Raw genomic sequence first — 18,512 nt, forward strand, 5'->3', positions numbered from 1 at the left:
CTACATGCCTTAATACTCAAGCCTCTTTCTCTTTTCTCGCAACTCGTTTCGTTTTCTTTCCCGCAGCCGCGCGAAAGCAAGACAGGATTGGTAAAATGAATCGTATCGCCTCGAGGAAACGTATTTCTCATATTTTATTCCTGCTGCTTTTTACCGTCGCCCTTTTTTCATCACGGTTTGATTTGAACCTCCCCCCCCCCCCCCGAAGTTGCGGGTGGGGCACGCATATAGCCTGTAGCTGTTCTAACGGAGAGAGCGCTTTAGGAGAGCAGGGGAATTACAGGGGAGAGAAAGAAACGTGAGAAAATTTGCGCGTCTCCCGTCTCCGGAATGATGAATGAGCCGCTTTATCCATTCTGCTCTCAGATATCGTTCTGGCTATTAAAAGAAAAGAGACACGCGAAATTCAACGCGCGGAACGTGACGAAGCCCTCCTTTCGTTTGCGATTCCGCTCGTACGCCCGCGCGTGTCTGCCGCTGTTGTTTGTTGCTGACTCTCGGCTTAAAATATTCATCGTCGCTGTATGATTTAAATAATGCAAGGACGCGTTTGTGGTGAAGGCGAGCCTTGGGCAGGCTGCGTTTCGGTCTCTCGCTGTCGCGAATCGTTTGCATGGAAATACAGATTTGTTATAGAATTTTTCACGTCTGTCCTCGCTAACAATATCTCTTCTTAGGGTTCGACGACCTCGTTCGGTCTCTTTTGCGGTAGGTATCGAATCGATAACGGACGGATAATCCAATACGGATACAAGCTACCCTCGAAGAGAATGGAAAGGTATCACGGAGAAAAGTCTGTGTACGGCTAATTTCGAGTGGCCGTGTATGTACCGGTATCCGGCCAAAGTTATTAAGGCTCACCGATCTCGCCGCCGTAAATCTCGAAGAAACGGACGGCGAACCCCGACACGGAAAACACAATTTTCCGACAATATGCTTTTCTAGCGGACGAGAGGCAATCAAGCGTCACTTAAGAGCACGATCGTCCGTTTTATGATCTCGCGGCGAGTTCCACTTCGGACGGTGAGATTGAACGAATCTGCGAAAACCTGGCCACCGCCTACCAATTCGCGATATTTCCCTTCGACATCCCGCCACGGGATCATGTTTTCTTCGAAACGCATTTCGTAATTTCGTTCCACGTTTACAACGCTTGTCGAACGCGTTATAGTTGAGCGATTCCCGTATATCCCCGCATCCGAATTTATTACCTGTATCAGCAATGCAAATGTAGACATACGTGGCGGCTGTACACATACATACATGTAACATATATATATATATATATATATATATATAATATGTAATACGCGTTATACAATATATGTATTTATATTTATTGACTAAAACTCGCCAATGCAAATGGAGACTCACATGCATCCGGTTAACGTATGTCTGTACATACATGTATATCATATTCACGGTCTAATTCAAAATTTATTCATAGGATAATCTTGTGGAAACGGATAGATACGTATCCGGGCGTAATGTATATTTGAATATTTATATACAATGGGTCTAGAATATTAATTGCAATGTGTGTTTTAGCTGAGTTTGCACAGTTACGCCCGCGTCAAGGGTGAAATTTGACGTGCGGGTTGAGATCTCTCTGCGCGGGAATCATCTATTTATCTTCATATGCTTGTAAATTTCGCTTCCACGTTATTTCGGTGAAAGTCACTTTTGCAACTAATCATCTCGTTACCGCCGACGTGTACCCGGCGAGTTATTGAATCAGGAATAAATCGATAATTGTTTTATAATTGCGAGTCTATCTCGCCGAGGAAGGACGATCCGCGGTACGCGGTTTAGATAAATGAAGAGCCCGAACGCAGGAGCACCTATTCTGAAACCGGCAAGTGAGACAGAAAGGTGTAACGAGAGTAGTTTACTGCTTAATCGGAGTTTCTCTCGAGCGGATTCTCCAACTACTCCAATTAACCCGCCGTAAAATCCGATTGTGAATAGGATTTGTGAATGATTTCAAGGATAAATTCGGTTGCGTTATCGATTAACCGTCAAGAACGCGACAGTGAGTTAAGGAGCCCTTTAATAGCGCTTTCTAAAGATTCATGCTGTTAATTACAGCGCAGCCACCGTACGAAGAAGACAATTGTAACACTAACTGTGGAATCGTTCCTACAGATAGTTTAAATGTGACCAGACTTAAATTCCCACAAAGATATCGATTCCGCCGATCGCGAGCAAATAAAATGTAATGTACGGATACGATAGGTACGTACCATCCGTGTTTAAGCACGGTCAGCAAACGTTTAATGTGAGATTGATCGACGGGACGCAGTTTGCGCTGCGGAGAGAAGTGCTACGGTCGTTCAGGGTCCCGCGCAGGAAGCGGCCGAGGGCCTTGATGGGCGTCGTTATGCCTTTGTGAATGGCTATGAGACAAATTACATTGTGGGCGGCACGGGGAATAGGTGCGGGGAATATTTTTATAAGTGCGAGAGCTCTTAACTGAGGAGAAAAACAAAGGCCTGAACGCCGACCCACGCCTAGAAGACGCGAGTATTTAGAATCGTTGTATTAATTTATTTATTTCCCTTTTTCAACTTTTTTTCGCGGATATAATCAATCGTTTATCTGTTGCAATTAAAATTGATTCTTCCTCCTTATATACTTTGCCTTTCTCTGCAAAAGAATTGGGATAACATCGGATTTATATGGCTCGAGATAAAGTCGGAAGTCGGGAATGTTATGAATTAGGTGCGACAGCCTGAAGGCAATAGCAATCTTCGACTATATATCATCTAATATTTCATCACGAGCAAACTATGAGAAATTCTCGTAAAGCGTATTCCAAGATCTCGGAGCATGACGACAATTTATGTAAGAAATATTTCGCTCGCCTGTCAATCATCTTACTATATTTTCTGACAGACACACTCAAATAAATGCTCCGAGAACGAATTTTTCCAAATAAAGTGTACAAGCTATTGTCATTTTATTGTTATACGTTTTCTTACATTATCATGTTTTCAAGTGCATTAATAACATTTCTTACATTCGCTATCTTCTTGCCGTGTAAATTGGCTCCTCGTCGAACTCGTATTTGTACTTGCCGAAGGGTTGATGGTTGTGGATATTGTTCGCCGCCAAATAAGCGTATACGCGAGGGTTTCGCGGTCCAGGCACGTAACGCCCGTATCGGGACAGAACGAGGGCTAGAACGGGATTGGGCGGCGGATGTACCTTGCTATTGTAGCCATCGTCGTTTAGAGTATGGCTCAGGAAGCGATCGAGGGCCTTGATGATTGCCGTTATGTCTTGCGGCCCTCGACGGTAATACGACGCTGTCTCAATTTTTCCACGATACGGCAGTTTATCGTCATACGGCTCGTCCGTCAGGTATCTGTCGAGTACATCGACATCCTGATACGCCAATCGTCGAGGTACGTGGCGATGATAGTCCCGGATACCTCGAGGTCCCGATAACGTCGTCGTCGTCATCGTCGTCGTCGCCATCGTCGTCGGCGCTTGCGGCAGAGGCGACGGAGATGCGTTTGGCACTTTCGCCGAAAGCCAAACGTCGTCCTGGTGAATTTCCGTAGGGAACCTTCGAGTATCGAAGAAGAAGATATAGTATGCGCATTTTTTTGCGAGAGAGATACCACCGCAAGATTCTTCGTTCTCAAAATGAGAATAGTCGACATGTATTTTAAAATTTTGTCCATAGATGTTTTAGAATCGAAATAATTTTTAGTTATATTTTTCAGTACGATATTCAAATTTATAAATTTTACTTAAGGTTTCCTCCTTAAGAAACTCATTGTTGAAAATTGGAGCTTCCTGATAAATAATCTTCGACTTTTTTGCTGAGAGAGAATCGATGATAGAGTAATCAAAGAATTCTGTTGAAGTTTTACGCAAGATTTTCAAAGTGCCATCCATATAAATGACGAGTATCTTTTGTATAAATATATTCATTACTTTTTTTCCTTCTTTCACACATTTTCGTAATTTAAAAAGCGAAATGACAATTTTAATACCTTTGAGGACCCGTTTGCGATTTCTGCCTGTGATTACTTGAAGTCGACGCGGATTGAAGTCCCATTGGACGTGCTATCGGTAGATCTTTGGAGGATGCTAATTTCTCCAGATCGTTGCCGATCGCGCGATGATCATCGTATTGATGATTTGGATGTTTCGGAAATGGAGCGCTCGTAACCGACAAATAACTGTGCCACAAATGCGGTACGTTCGTCGGATCCGAAGATACCTTAGTCACCAATATGGCATTCGTCAGGCAGACGTGTATCACCTACATTCAGGCAAGGGTATGTCTGTTAGCCGTATTCGCGTCTGTCTTTCGGAAAGGCATTCCTATCGTGCCGCTCCCGCTATACAGCGGCACAACGCCAGATTCGTTTTAGGACCAGGGTCGATGCACCTAAGCACCCTGAGCGAAAATGTACGAGCCGACAGCCAAGTTCACGGCACCGATAGCAAATTTCGTGACTGTCCAATCTTCTACTTCGAGATTCTTATTTCGCGATAAGGGGAACATAGTAAACGTAGTTGGTGTTAGCTTCACATCTCGATTAGCATTATATTAAAACGTATACCATAAAAATTGTATGTAAAATTACATTAACAATAAGTGTAAAAATCACTCATTTATAACGAAAATGTATATAATTATTATTTATATATAATTATCACAAAACGGAAGATACACATCATCATAATGGGAGATATACATTTTCGTTAAATCACATGATTTTTATTTGCTGTTCATCTAACTTCACATACTTTACAATGTATTTTACGGCGCACAACATTGTTACTTTATTTTATTTAAGACAATTATATATTTACTCTTGTATATTATCACTACGCAGTTTCGTGAACTAAACGGATCGCGAAACGCGACAACTTTGGATGTTTCGGAACTCTCGTTACCAGACAGACAATGCCGATTTTCTTGGCAACCGCCATCCTCCTCCTATTTCGTAAAAAGGACTAAAACGGCGGCACGCACTTCGCGTGCCATTTATACAGCGTGCCGTCGCGTCTGCTTAAGAGCCAAGTCTTGTCCTGGCCAGGAAATGCGTAGAGCGATGTTATTCCCGTCTCTGTTCTTTACACGGTGATTTCTACACTTTCCCCCCTTTTCTGTGTCAAGACCGGTATACGCGCCATTCACGCGAATTGCGAAGCATTATTAGGAACTTTCCTTTTGTCTCCGAGAAGACACAGTCGCGAGTCGAATTCTGCGTGACGAATAACTCCTGTTTTATTTAAATTTCTTTTGTCGGTTCGTTTTATATTGTCGAACAGCTTTTGTCATGCGGATTGCGGATGCACTTTCGAATTTAGAGTCGAAAGTATTTTTCATAGCTGGAGGAATACGTTTTTTTATGCAGAAGAAGAAAACTAAAATTAGAATCAATATCGAAGCATTAATGATTGTTAATAAACGCTGATTTTAGTCGAAAAAGTCAACAGAACGAAATATTCGCTGCGAGAAAAATTACATGAGTCAGTCGTCGAATAATTTATCCATATAATTTTGCAATAATCGTGCGACAAATAAAAAATAATCATAAAGATATTAATTTCTGTCTCGTTTAAACGATAAATGGGACCGACAAAATGGCGACTCATTTGATGGTTTCATTTTATTTCATACTCTTCCTCCAGAGTGCACAACGTTACGGTCGATATCTTCTTGTGCTCTCTGAACAGGCAAATGAATGCTGAAGAGACTTCAGAGATCACAAGTGACCCTTGTACGATATGCGATTCCTTGTAACTTCTTCGATCGACTGCTGGTACTACATGATTCAGAAAGAAGTCTGAGAGTGGATAATGTGGATATGCCCATGATATTGATTTTTTTGTCTGATAATTGTTAGATCAAAAATATATTGCCCTTAGAGAGAGACACTACGATTAATAAAGTGGGCAGACAGAATGTTTGCTCATTGCTTTGTCGCACATTGGAATACGATTAGCAGGAGTGCACAATTAGCGATTTAGCAAATCCACTTAATTAATTAAATAACTATTCGCAATGATATCACGATGACGTCTATCTCGCGAATCGACTTCTTTACGCGACACTCTCTTATTAAATGCAAATGATAAACGGAAATTATGAAATATTTAAATAAAAAATTTCTGTGCAATTGTTAATTTACCGTGAAGGTTATAAATAGAATAAATCTTATATCGCAATTTCCTTTTTTCTATATTTCAGCTGTCTCATTATAACTTGCAAATCAACTTCAAATTCCGAGCTCGGAGTAAGGTACATCGTCAAAAGAAGTCAACGAAATTTAACGCATATTGTATACATATTTTAATTAAAAACTAGAAAATATATTCGATTTAAGACTATTTTACATAGTGTTCAATATTTCATGATCATAGAAATACAAGGCCGGCCTTGGCATTTGTTTTTCGTCAGACAAGTTGTTACGTTTCTGTCGATAGCTGCAAAAATTATAATTAAAAATTATAATTAAAAATCTGATGCTTCGATAGTATATATGGGATTTCATTCAGAACGTTAAACACAACGCTTTGTATTGGACAAATGGCTCGGCTCTAATCAATATAATTAAGAATTTAATCAATCGACTAAATCAATCGTCTCTTCTCTCGTCATGTCTACCAGCCGTACATTCACCAGCCTAAAAAGCGGACTCGAGGCGTAAATCCCTTTCTAATTGTGAGATGATTAGGCAGAGCTTGGTATCGATTTTGCGCGAGTTGAGAGGTTGCCTTCCATTGCCTAGATTGTTAAACATCGGCAATTGCAATAAAGTGCTTGATTATCGTGCCATGCAAAGTTCCACATAATCATCGCATTTGGTTAATTATATACGCAATTGTATAAAAGTATGCATTTTATACATTCAAAAGAACAGAGAAATGAAAGAAATGAGAGAAGGAGATGATATTAGGTGAAAATTATTTTATAAAGCACTAAATATCTTAAGACCCTAATAGCTTATATGTTTTATAACGAGTATATATTTTATTCTTTAATTTTTGGTTTTTGATAAAAAATTATTTCAGGGCGCTGTGGGACAGAAGACTGTGTTACCCGTTGGAAAAATTTGTTGCATGGCTACGTAAATCAAAGCACATGGTTCGTGCACATAGAGGCGCTAGTGGATAAGTTCCATCAGAGAGAAACTGATCTGAGAACGGCCACGCCGCGCCGGCGCGTTTTGCTGGACTGCTTGATACGACACTCGCATCCATTTTCAACGTTGAAACTATTTGGCATACACATTTTTTGACACTACCGATAAAGTCCCTCTTATTCTTTCTGCTCATTTTGATTCCTCATTAACAATTCTTTAAAATTGTTTTCCATCAATCTATCGTCGGTGCTGATTGATTTTTTTTTATGTTGCTTATACCTCGTTTGTATGTCCCATCCTTTTCTGTCGTTGTTTCTTCTTCTTATTTCAATTCTTTATTAACAAAATCTTCATAGTTTTTCTTATCCATCGTCGATGCTGTTAATTCTTTCTTGATGCTGCTTGTAATTTATTCTTCTATCGTTGTTTTGCCCTGTTTTCCTTGATCCTTCTTCAACAAATTTTTTCTTATTCTTGTTCGATTTTCCATTTATCTCTTCAATCTTCGTTCTCGTATCATTATTATTATGTCATCTCTTCTTTGTTATCTGGTCAATATATTCTCCGTAATCCTTTTTTCCCAATGTTTTTCTTCAATTCTGCATCTCCTAACCCAATAGTATTTTATTTCTAGATACTTCTCTTCATTAATTTAATCATTTATAATATATTAGATTATATGTCACTAACTTGTTGATATTATTAATTGTATTACTGTATATTTTCTGAAACTTTATACGGACAAAAGAGGACCCGCTTTTACCGAACATCGTTGTAATTGAATGTACTTTGGCTAAACTCGACCTAGATTTTTCTAATGAAATTGAGTTACACTTTCAATTTTTTGCTAAAATTCCGTCCGATAAAAATGGGCCAATCTGTAGAGGCCCTCCACCACCCCCGCCGATTCCAACCAGCAGCGGTCCTCATTTCCTGGGATATAAGCTTTGTTTTTTGTTTTTTACTCTTTTATACTATTTAGTCTACGCCAAAATCTAATACGTAATAAAGCAATAAAACAACACAATAAAGCAATACAATACATAATAAACTAATAAAACAACACAAAATTATATAGTCTCACAAAGATAAAATTGTATATAACATATCTTATTAATTCCGGTTACACGATTACACGAAAACGTAAATGCGTATACTAACACATCGTCCATAATTTATAGTAATATAACTTCACAGAGTATTGATAATCAACATCTAATTAACCGATATTTAATATCAATTACAAACTTAAAATTACGAAGCTTACTCTCTAAATCTGAATCAGTGAATAGTACTGCTGAATTAGTGACTATTCACTGATTCAGATTTAGAAAGTACATATGACATATACGCGTTCCGATTTTGTGTAATCCAGTTCACACAAAAATTAGATATATACAATTTAATTATACATATACAAATTATACATATACAATTTTATACAATTGACAATTTTCGCGCGACAGATTATATTGTTTTATACATACATAATTCTTAGCGTTATATTATTACAATTTTACACAGATAAATTTAAATGTCTTAAAATTATAAAAGAAATTAATTTTTGTTTATTGTTGAATCACACCCTCCCGCTTTATCCCTACCTACCCGTATGCTTACTTATTCCTACTTAAGTTCCTTACAATTATAATATTAATGAAGTTTCTTTTAATTGTCGAAAATTACACCCCCATATCCCTACCTACCCGTATCCTTGCTTATTTCGTCTTCCTACCTATCCGATTTTCATCTAATTTTTACCCGTATTCCTACCTACCCGTATCTCTACGTATTATAGTACACCTATAGTTACAACCGCGATTACCCGTAATCAGACAAGCGCTAGCAAATTTTAAATCGGGTTTTTAATCGGTTTTAAATCACTTAAAAGGACCATTTAAAAGTATTATTGAGAGTTTTATTTATGCGGAATAGAAATTTAATACAAGACGACACACACAGAAAAATAATCATTCTACAGCCAAGTAAAGCACTTTACTTATTTTATTTTATTTCTTTTAAGTAAGTTTTCTTTCAACTAAGAATATTTTCTTACTAATAATTTTTAAATATCTTGACACAAGTAAAGAATATTGTTTTGAGTAAATGTAATTCTTACAATGACTTTATGGTAGATTTGCGGATTAAGTAAATGGTAAACTTGTATATCCGCAAATCTACCACAAATAAAGTCATTGTAAAAATTACATTTACTCAAAATAATATTCTTAAAATTCGACTTGTGTCGAATTGTGTATGAGATATTTGAAAACTATTACTAAGAAAATATTCTTGGTTGAAAGAAAACTTACTTAAAAGAAGTAAAATAATATAAGTAAGTGCATTTCTTGGCTGCAGAATGATTATTTTTCTGTGTGAATATTTCCGTCTCTCTGATTATGTGTACCTACAATCGAACGTATATAGATAGCCTTACAAGCTTACCTTTACCTGTATTTCTTATACTTTGATTAATGTGGTACACCAACCTACCTCGATCCTCTTCGTTTTCATTTTTCTGGCCAGAGTATAGACTCACCGTTTATAGCACCTGGCCGTATTCTGGCTATAGCTAGAGGTCGGCAGCAAGGAGAAATACTCCTGCTGCTACAGCCAACAAGCGTAAGATTTCACGCTTTCGTATGATGCGCGAGACACGAACGCGTCGCGAAGAGGCCATCACATTAATTAAATTAATTAAGTACATAGAAAAAAAGAAGTGTCAAATCAACACTTATATACTTATATATACGCAAGAATATTTAATCTTGAAACGAGAGAGATTATATTACATTAAATGAAGAAAATTTGCTTGAATAAAGTCATTTATATAATTAAATAAAGTTTTATATACATAGTTTATTCAAGAAAAAAAACTTTAATTTAAAAATAAATGAATAAAAATTGCTAGACGCGCTATTCGATAGAATCTAAGGCCCATATGCGTATTTTCATCGATTCGAACGGTTTGTTGCTGAATCTCATCTCAAAAGCATGCAGAAATGAGAAATTCAGATAAATGACGTAAGATCCGAAAGGGATAATAAATTTCCCACACAATTGGAATTTATTAAAATTATTTTTTTATATTTTGCAAATTATTAAAATTATTTTTAAATAATATAAAACTAATTGATTGTAAAATAATTATCTAGATTATTAACTAAGGAAAAATCTTCTATTTCATAACAATAAATATATGTATGTATTAGATCTTACGTCATATTACTACTTTAACTGGTAAAATCCAGTTATCAATTATCTCAATTGATATGTTAATTTATCACTCACCAATCCCGATGCGCAACAGCGGAATTATATCTGCCACATAGCTATGTTGATTCTGTAACAAACAAATATAAAATTTGTATTAAAACAGTGCTCAAAAAACTCAATATTTTAAAACATAATTTATATAGCATCGAACGTTTTATTCATTATTTAATTGGATATTTATTTAAATAATTACATATTTCCGAAAATGATATTTACAAGAATCACAATTTTTATAAAAAATACTAAATTACTTCTTTTTTTCAAACTATTATTTCTAAATCACGATAAAATAAAAAGGCTCAAGAATAAACAAAAAAAATTACTCTTGCACAAAATAAAAATTAATATTTACCGCAAAGTTGTTCCGCTGGCGCCCGATGCCTCTCCCAGGCCTCCTCCTCCTCTCAAGCTATCCTCCGGGTTGTCAGCTCTCTCGATGCGACACTTTATGCGTCATTTTCTTCTGAAGCATATAAATAAATGATTTAATATTAAATAATTTTTACGCACATCAAACTTCTTATTCATCATTTAATTAAATATTTATTTAAGTAATTATACATTTTCCGAAAAAGATCTTTACAAAAGGCTGAACTTTTATAAAATTTCACAAAGTACTTCTCTCTAATTATTTTTAAATCATGATGAAATAAAACAAGTCAAGAATAAAAGGAAAAGAACTAATTATACACAACATAAAAAATAATATTTACTGTAAAGTTGGTACGTTGGCGCCCGATGCCTCTCCCAGGCCTCTTCCTCCTCTCAGGCTGTCCTCTCGGGTTGTCAGTTTGAATTCCATCGATGCAACGATGCGACTTCCCGCGTCATTATTTTCTAAAACATATAAATAAACGATTAAATAATTCTTACACGCATCAAACTTCTTATTCATCATTCAATTAAATATTTATTTAAATAATTATAGGTACATTCTCCGAAAAAGATCTTTACAAGGCTGAACTTTTTATTTGTAAACCAAGTCCACTTCTTGGCTATGTAGCTGAAGTTAATAATAAATATATACAAGGCTGAACTTTTATAAAATTTCAAATTACTTCTTTTTAATTATTATTTCTAAATCATTGTGAAATAAAACAACTCAAGAATAAAAACAAAAGAACTACTTTTACACAAAATAAAAAATAATATTTACTGTAAAGTTGGTACGTTGGCGCCCGATGCCTCTCCCAAGCCTCCTCCTCCTCTCAGGCTGTCCTCTCGAGTTATCACGTTGAATCGATGCAACGTTTTCCGCGTTATTTTCTGAAACATTTAAATAAGCGATTCGATTAAAGAAAAACAAGTGAAGTTTTCGTATATAACGTAATATATATAAATCAATTATACTCACCACTTTCTCAGACTGTGTGTGTGTGTTCGGGTTGCTAATTCCATAGAACTCCTTCGAGACTCACGCGACGGTATCTCGAAAAATCCGACGACTTCGAACGGCACTTTCGAAAATGCGACGTTTTTTCTCCTCTTCCTCAATCTACCTTCGATAAACTTTTCTTTTCTTCTTACTCCATTTTTTCTCTGCAGTTTTCTATCGTTGCATTCTATCATCTCCTCTACCGCTTCTTCAAAATATTCATCTTTATTCCTTTTTAACAATGTCCTATAATCCTTGTTTCTCCGTCATAATTTTTCACTTCTTCCTCGACAATTTTTTGTAAATCACCGCAATTTCCATCTTCGATACTCCTTTCAGCTTGGTTCTCCGTTTATCTATTTTACATAACTGTTTCCTTTCTTCTTTCATTTTTGCAGCAACAGTTAGATCTCGATCCTCCTTCGATAAACTTCTCTTTCTTTTTGCTCTATTTCGTCTCCGGTTTTCGTTCTTCAATCGTTCCATTGTTTCCTCTACCATAATGCTTTGCTGGAAGATTCCTCTTGATTCGTTTTTTAACAACGGTTTTTTATGATTCTTCTTCCTCTATCGTTGTTTTTTCTGCTCTTTTTTATACTTCCTAGATAAACTTTTCGTAATTTCTCCATCGCAAAATTTCCATTTTCAATATTCTTCTCACCTTGGTCCTCTTATTATCCCTTTTACACGGCCGTGTCTTTTCCGCTTCCTTGATCTACCTTTGACAAATTTCTCTTTCTTCTTATTCCATTTTCTTCTTCGATCTTCGTTCCTTTATCGTTACGATATATATCATTTATCGTGATGCTTTGTCAACAAATTTTTCTTGATTCCTTTTCATGTAATTTTACGATTTTTCTTCCTCCGTCGTTATTTTTCTTGAACTCTTCGACTCATCCTGAACAAACTTCTCGTAATTTCTCCACTGCAATTTCGATCTCCAATACTTCTTTCTCCGTGATCCTCCTATCTTCCTTGCATGGCCGTTTCTTCTTAGCACTTTCCTGATCCTCCTACGACAAACTTTCTTCTTGTTCCATTCTTTCCTTTAGTTTTCCGTTGGTTACATTGTCTCTTCTATCAAGATGTATAGTCGACAGATTCTTCTTGATTCCTTTTTATGTCCTTTTATGATTCTTTTTCTTCTGTCGTTAATTTCTGCACTCTTCGATTCTTCATGGATAAACTTTTCGTAATATTTCTACCGCAATTTCATCTTTAATACTTCTTTCACCTTGGTTCCTTGTTTATCATTTTTATATGGCCCTCTCTTCTTCCCTCTCTTGATTTACCTTCGACAAACTTCTTCCTTTTCTTGTTCCATTCTTTCCTTCAGTTTTCCGTTAGTTACGTTGTTTCCTTTATCACGATGTACAGTCGACAGATTCTTCTTGATTCCTTTTAATGTCCTTTTACGATCCTTCTTGTTCCGTCGTTACTTTCTGCACTTTTCGATTCTTCCTGGATAAACTTTTCGTAATTTTTCTATCGCAATTTCATCTTCAATACTTCTTTCATCTTGGTCCTTCGTTATGATTTTTACATGGCCCTTTCTTCTTCCCTCCCTTGATCTTTCTTCAACAAACTTCTTCCTTTTCTTGTTCCATTCTTTCCTTCAGTTTTCCGTTCGTTACGTTGTCTCCTTTATCACGATGTATAGTCGACAGATTCTTCTTGATTCCTTTTAATGTCCTTTTACGATCCTTCTTGTTCCGTCGTTACTTTCTGCACTTTTCGATTCTTCCTGGATAAACTTTTCGTAATTTTTCTACCTCAATTTCATCTTCAATACTTCATTCACCTTGGTCCTTCGTTATGATTCTTACATGGCCCTTTCTTCTTCCTTCCCTTGATATTCCTCCGACAAACTTCTTTCTCTTCTAGTTTCATCCTTTTCTTCAGTCTTTGGTCTGTCTTGCGTCATCTCCTCTATCGCGTCGATGCACCGACAGATCTCTTGATTTCTTTTAAAGTCTGTACACTATCCTTCTTCTTTTCGCGGATAATTACGATCGCGCGATATTTTATACATCACTTATGAGAGTAAAACGTAAAGTAACACCCGATTTTATCCATTTTAAAATCGCCCGCGATAACCGCGTTATCTCGACGCGTTCAGAGCCGGACAACTGACTCGATTTGCCCGATTAAAGTCTTAGCCCCGTGTGGTCGGTATGAAGTGTTCTACAGAGAGAAGAGAGATCCTCGAAAAGTAGAAAGCGAGATCTACAATGAGGATCATTCCCCTCGCCACCGGCACGTCCGGTTGCATCCCTCCAGGCACAGTTAGGTCAGATTATCAAGGCAGTTCTTGTTATGCGATCCAGGTCGTCCCCGCTCAAGGACCACGCACGAGACAGCCGTCACGTCTGAGAACGTGGAAATTGACGCAGTTATATACTAATTATTAAAATCGCGCGACGGCATTCCGGAAAGTCTGACAACTTCGGACGGCACTCCTGATAATGCAACAATTACGGTTGATGTATCCAAAAATGTGTCTCTTCTTTTCTTCCTCGAGCCTCGTTCAATAATCCTTTCTTTCTTCTTGTTCCATTCTTTCCTTCGGTCTTCCGTTCATCCATCGTTGCACCGTCTTCTCTATCACGACGCTTCGCTGACAGATTCTTCTTGATTTTTCTTCATGTCCTTTTAAGATCCTCCTTCTTCCATCGTTATTTTCTGCACTCTTCGATTCTTTCTGGATAAACTTTTTGTAATTTCTTTACCGCAACTTCATCTTCTTCATACTTCTTTCTTCTTTCATCTTGGTCCTTTATCATTTTTACATGGCCCTTTCTTCTTCCCTCCCTTGATCTTTCTTCGACAAACTTCTTCCTTTTCTTGTTTTATTCTTTCCGTTCCGTTTAGTCTTTGGTCTGTCTTGCGTCATCTCCTCTATCGCGTCGATGCACCGACAGATTCCTCTTGATTTCTTTTAAAGTCTGTTCACTATTCTTCTTCTTTTCGCGGATAATTACGATCGCGCGATATTTTATACATCACTCATGAGAGTAAAACGTAAAGTAACACCCGATTTTATCCATTTTAAAATCGCCCGCGATAACTGCGTTATCTCAACGCGTTCAGAGCCGGACTAAGCTGACTCGATTTGCCCGATTAAGGACTTAGCCCCGCGTGGCCAGTTGAATAGTGTTCGACAGAGAGAAGAGAGATCCTCGAAAAGTAGAAAGCGAGCTCTCTACAATGAGGATCATCTCCCCTCGCCACCGACACGTCTGGTAGCCACCCTTCCACGCACAGTGAAGTCAAATGATCTGGGCAGTTCTTGATATGCGATCCAGGCCCATACCACTCAAGACCACGCACGAGACAGCCGTCACGTCTGAGAACGTGGAAATTGACGCAGTTATATGCTAATTATTAAAAACCGATATTTTACGCGACGATCCCGAAACGCGAATTAACGCCCGATTATTTCCGCGATGACCGCGTTATCTCGACGCGTTCAGAGCCGGACAACTGACTCGGTTTGCCCGATTAAGGACTTAGCCCCGCGTGGCCAGTTGAATAGTGTTCGACAGAGAGAAGAGAGATCCTCGAAAAGTAGAAAGCGAGCTCTCTACAATGTGGATTATCTCCCCTCGCCACCGACACGTCTGGTAGCCACCCTTCCACGCACAGTGAAGTCAAATGATCTGGGCAGTTCTTGTTATGCGATCCCGGCACCTTTCCGCTCAAGGACCACGCACGAGACAGCCGTCACGTCTGAGAACGTGGAAATTGACGCAGTTATGTGCTAATTATTAAAATCGCGCGACGGAATTCCGGATAAGCCGACGACGTCGAACGGCACTCCCGAAAATGCGACGATTTTAATGTTCGAAAATGCAACGATTTCGAGCGGCAATCCTGAAAATGCGACGTTCCTTTTCCTCTTCTTCGATCCTCCTTCGATAAATTTCTCTTTTCTTCTTACGTCATTTTCTTTCTTCAGTCTTTGTTCGTCTTTGCATTGTGTCCTCTATCACGATGTTTCGTTGAGATGTTCCTCTTTATTCCTTTTTAACAATGTTCTTCTTGTCAATCCTCTTTCTCCGTCATTATTTTAATTTTTCCTCGAGAAACGTAATGTTTTGTCATGTTTCCATCGCAATTTCCGTCTTCAATACTCCTTTCACTTTGGTTCTTTGTTTCTCCTCTTACATTGTCTCGTTGCTCTCGTTGGTCATGTCATCCTTCTGTTATCCTCTTTCTCCGCCGTTATTTTTTTAATTCTTCTTCGGGAAATTTTTCATAAGTCCTCCTTTCTTGATTTTTCTTTGATAAGCTTTTCTTTCTTCTTGTTCCATTCCTTTCTTCGGTCTTCGTTCTTCTATCGTTGCGTTGTTTCCTCTATCGCGATGCTTCACCGACGTATTCCTCTTGATTCCTTTTTATGTCTTTCTACGATCTTTCTTCTTTTGTTATATTCTTTCTGTCCTCTTCGATTCTGCCTGAACAATTACTTTTCGTAATTTCTCCATCGCAATTTCCATCTTCAATACTTCTTTTATTTTAGTTTTCTATTTATCCTTTTTGCATGGAGATTTCTTCTTCGCTTCCTTGGTCTTCCTTCAACAATCTTCTCTTTCTTCTTATTCCATTTCTTTCTTCGATCTTCGTTCCTCTATCGTTGTATTGTCTCCTCTATCGCGACGCTTCGCCGACAAATTCCTCCTGATTCCTTTTCATGTCTTTCTACGATTTTTCTGCCTCTGGTGTTATGCTTTCTGCTTTATTTAATTCTTTCTCGACAAATTTTTTAATTGTTCGATTTCTATTTATCTCTCGAGCCTTCGTTCTTCTATCATTATTATGTCGTCTCTTCTTTGTCATCTTGCCAGTAAATTCTTCTTAATCCTTTTATTTACAATTTTTTCTTCGATCTTGTATCTCCTAACCCAATAGTATTTTATTTGTAACATTTCAAACATTTCTCTTCTGGAATGTAAAGTACATTTTTTTATTTTCTTCTCCTTGAGTTTGCTTTCTCTTATTTCTTCGACAAATAATAATCCAAAGGCTGAAAATAAAGGCTGAAAATAATGAGACGCCTCCCTTTTTTCCGGGGGCATCTCTCTCATTATTTTAATCATATATATTATTTTATATTATATATTACCAACTTATTAATATTATTAATTGTACAATTGTATTAATGTGTATTTTATAAACTTTATACTTATAAAAGAGGACCCGTTTTTACCGGACATCGTTGCAATTGAATGTACTTTGGCTAAACTCGGCCTAGATTTTTTAAATAAAATTAAGTTACACTTTTAATTTCAGCTAAAATTCTGTCCGATAAAAATGGGCCAACTTGTAGAGGCCCTCCACCACCCCCGCCGATTCCAATCAGCGGTCCTCATTTTCTGGGATATAAGCTTCATATTTTTTTTGTTTTTTTTACACACACACACACACACACACATCCCTACTTACCCGATTTTTATCTAGGTTTTACCCATATTCCTACCTACCTACATGAATAATATTCCTACCTACCCGTGTTTTTATCTAGTATTTCTATAGTTATGATCGCGATCACCCGAAATTAGAAAAATGCGCATGACATTGGTTTTAAATCGGAACCGTTTACGAGTTTTTATGGGGGGTTTATTTTACGCGGAATTAATTCGGATTTAATTCAGATTTAATTCGAGACGGCATCTGTCCGTCTCTGATTACGTGCAATCGCACGTATACGAGAAAATCTTAGGCTTACCATTATGTACCTTTTACAAATTGATTGGTGTTATACACCAACCTACCTTGATCCTCTTCGTCTTCTTTCTTCTGGCCAGAGTGGACTCACCTTTTGCACTTGGCCGTATTCTGACTTCATACGATCAGAGATCGACAGCAAGGAGAAATACTCCTGCTGCCAGCAATAAGCGTAAAAGATTTTACGCTTTTGTACGATGCGCGAAACACGAACGCGTCGCGAAGGGGCCATCACATTAATTAAATCAATTATGGAATTAACCAATTAACAATAATAATAATAACTCCATTAGTATCTATACAAATTAATTGCGCATTTATTGTTTACACGCGTTATTTATTTGTATTAAAATATATTCAATAATTAAAATACATATCCGATTGGAAACAAATCTGAATTTGAAAAAAAATCTCTATGTCGACAGCGTTTTTATTCAAAGAGATTCGATCGCGATTATGAAATTTATATTAAATTTTAAATATAAACTTTATAATATAAACAATAAAACTAATTAGAAAATAAACAGATCCGCCATTTGATAAAATCTAAAGCCCATATATGCGTATTTTCATCGATTCGAACGATTTAATATTGCTGAATCTCATCAAGAAGCATATATGCAAAGATGAGAAATTCAGATAAATGACGTAAGACCCGAAAAGAATAATTTTCCCACAACACACGATTAGAATTAATATAATAATAATCATAAATAAATTTTTATTTCGCCAGTCAAATAATAAACAACAATGGGAATATTAATCGACTCTACTGGCCATTATAATCGCCAAGACAATACGACCACAATTTGGTTCGATTATCATCAAGACGCTCTTTTAACCAATATAAGCTACTCTAATCTTTGATACTTATATATAAGCATCTCATTTAAGTAATTAAATTTATTGCGAAAAATATTACCTCAGCCAGGGTTCGAACCTGGAACCTCCCTCATTCCGTGATGGGTGACGACACCAGATTCGAACCCTGGCTGAGGTAATATCTTTCGCAATAAATTTAA

At 37.2% G+C, this 18,512-nt stretch overlaps 1 protein-coding gene and 1 long non-coding RNA gene across 2 annotated transcripts; both read right to left on the minus strand.

Moving 5' to 3' along the window:
* Positions 1–3,024: 3,024 nt before the first annotated feature.
* LOC139785629 (uncharacterized) lies at positions 3,025–4,953 on the minus strand. Its single transcript, XM_071724800.1, has 3 exons — positions 4,918–4,953; positions 4,005–4,276; positions 3,025–3,571 (listed from the first exon to the last, which is right to left on the minus strand). The coding sequence occupies exons 1-3, from the start codon at positions 4,951–4,953 to the stop codon at positions 3,025–3,027; spliced, it is 855 nt and encodes a 284-aa protein (XP_071580901.1).
* A 5,447-nt stretch (positions 4,954–10,400) lies between these two features.
* LOC139785630 (uncharacterized) lies at positions 10,401–18,512 on the minus strand. Its single transcript, XR_011722013.1, has 5 exons — positions 11,743–18,512; positions 11,545–11,654; positions 11,102–11,225; positions 10,741–10,851; positions 10,401–10,455 (listed from the first exon to the last, which is right to left on the minus strand). It is a non-coding gene; the product is annotated as an uncharacterized lncRNA (long non-coding RNA).

The sequence above is a fragment of the Temnothorax nylanderi genome, unplaced genomic scaffold (assembly GCF_030848795.1).
Source record: "Temnothorax nylanderi isolate EJ_2023f unplaced genomic scaffold, tnyl_v1.0 TNYL_tig0850_pilon, whole genome shotgun sequence".
Lineage (NCBI taxonomy): Eukaryota > Metazoa > Arthropoda > Insecta > Hymenoptera > Formicidae > Temnothorax > Temnothorax nylanderi.

Excerpts from the sequence above, each read along its gene's own strand:
- LOC139785629 (XM_071724800.1), bottom strand. The coding sequence starts at position 4,953 with ATGGCGGTTGCCAAGAAAATCGGCATTGTCTGTCTG. Across the intron at positions 4,277-4,917 it reads AAATCGGCATTGTCTGTCTG|GTGATACACGTCTGCCTGAC; the intron begins GTAACGAGAGTT and ends GCCTGAATGTAG. Across the intron at positions 3,572-4,004 it reads TCGCAAACGGGTCCTCAAAG|GTTCCCTACGGAAATTCACC; the intron begins GTATTAAAATTG and ends CGATACTCGAAG.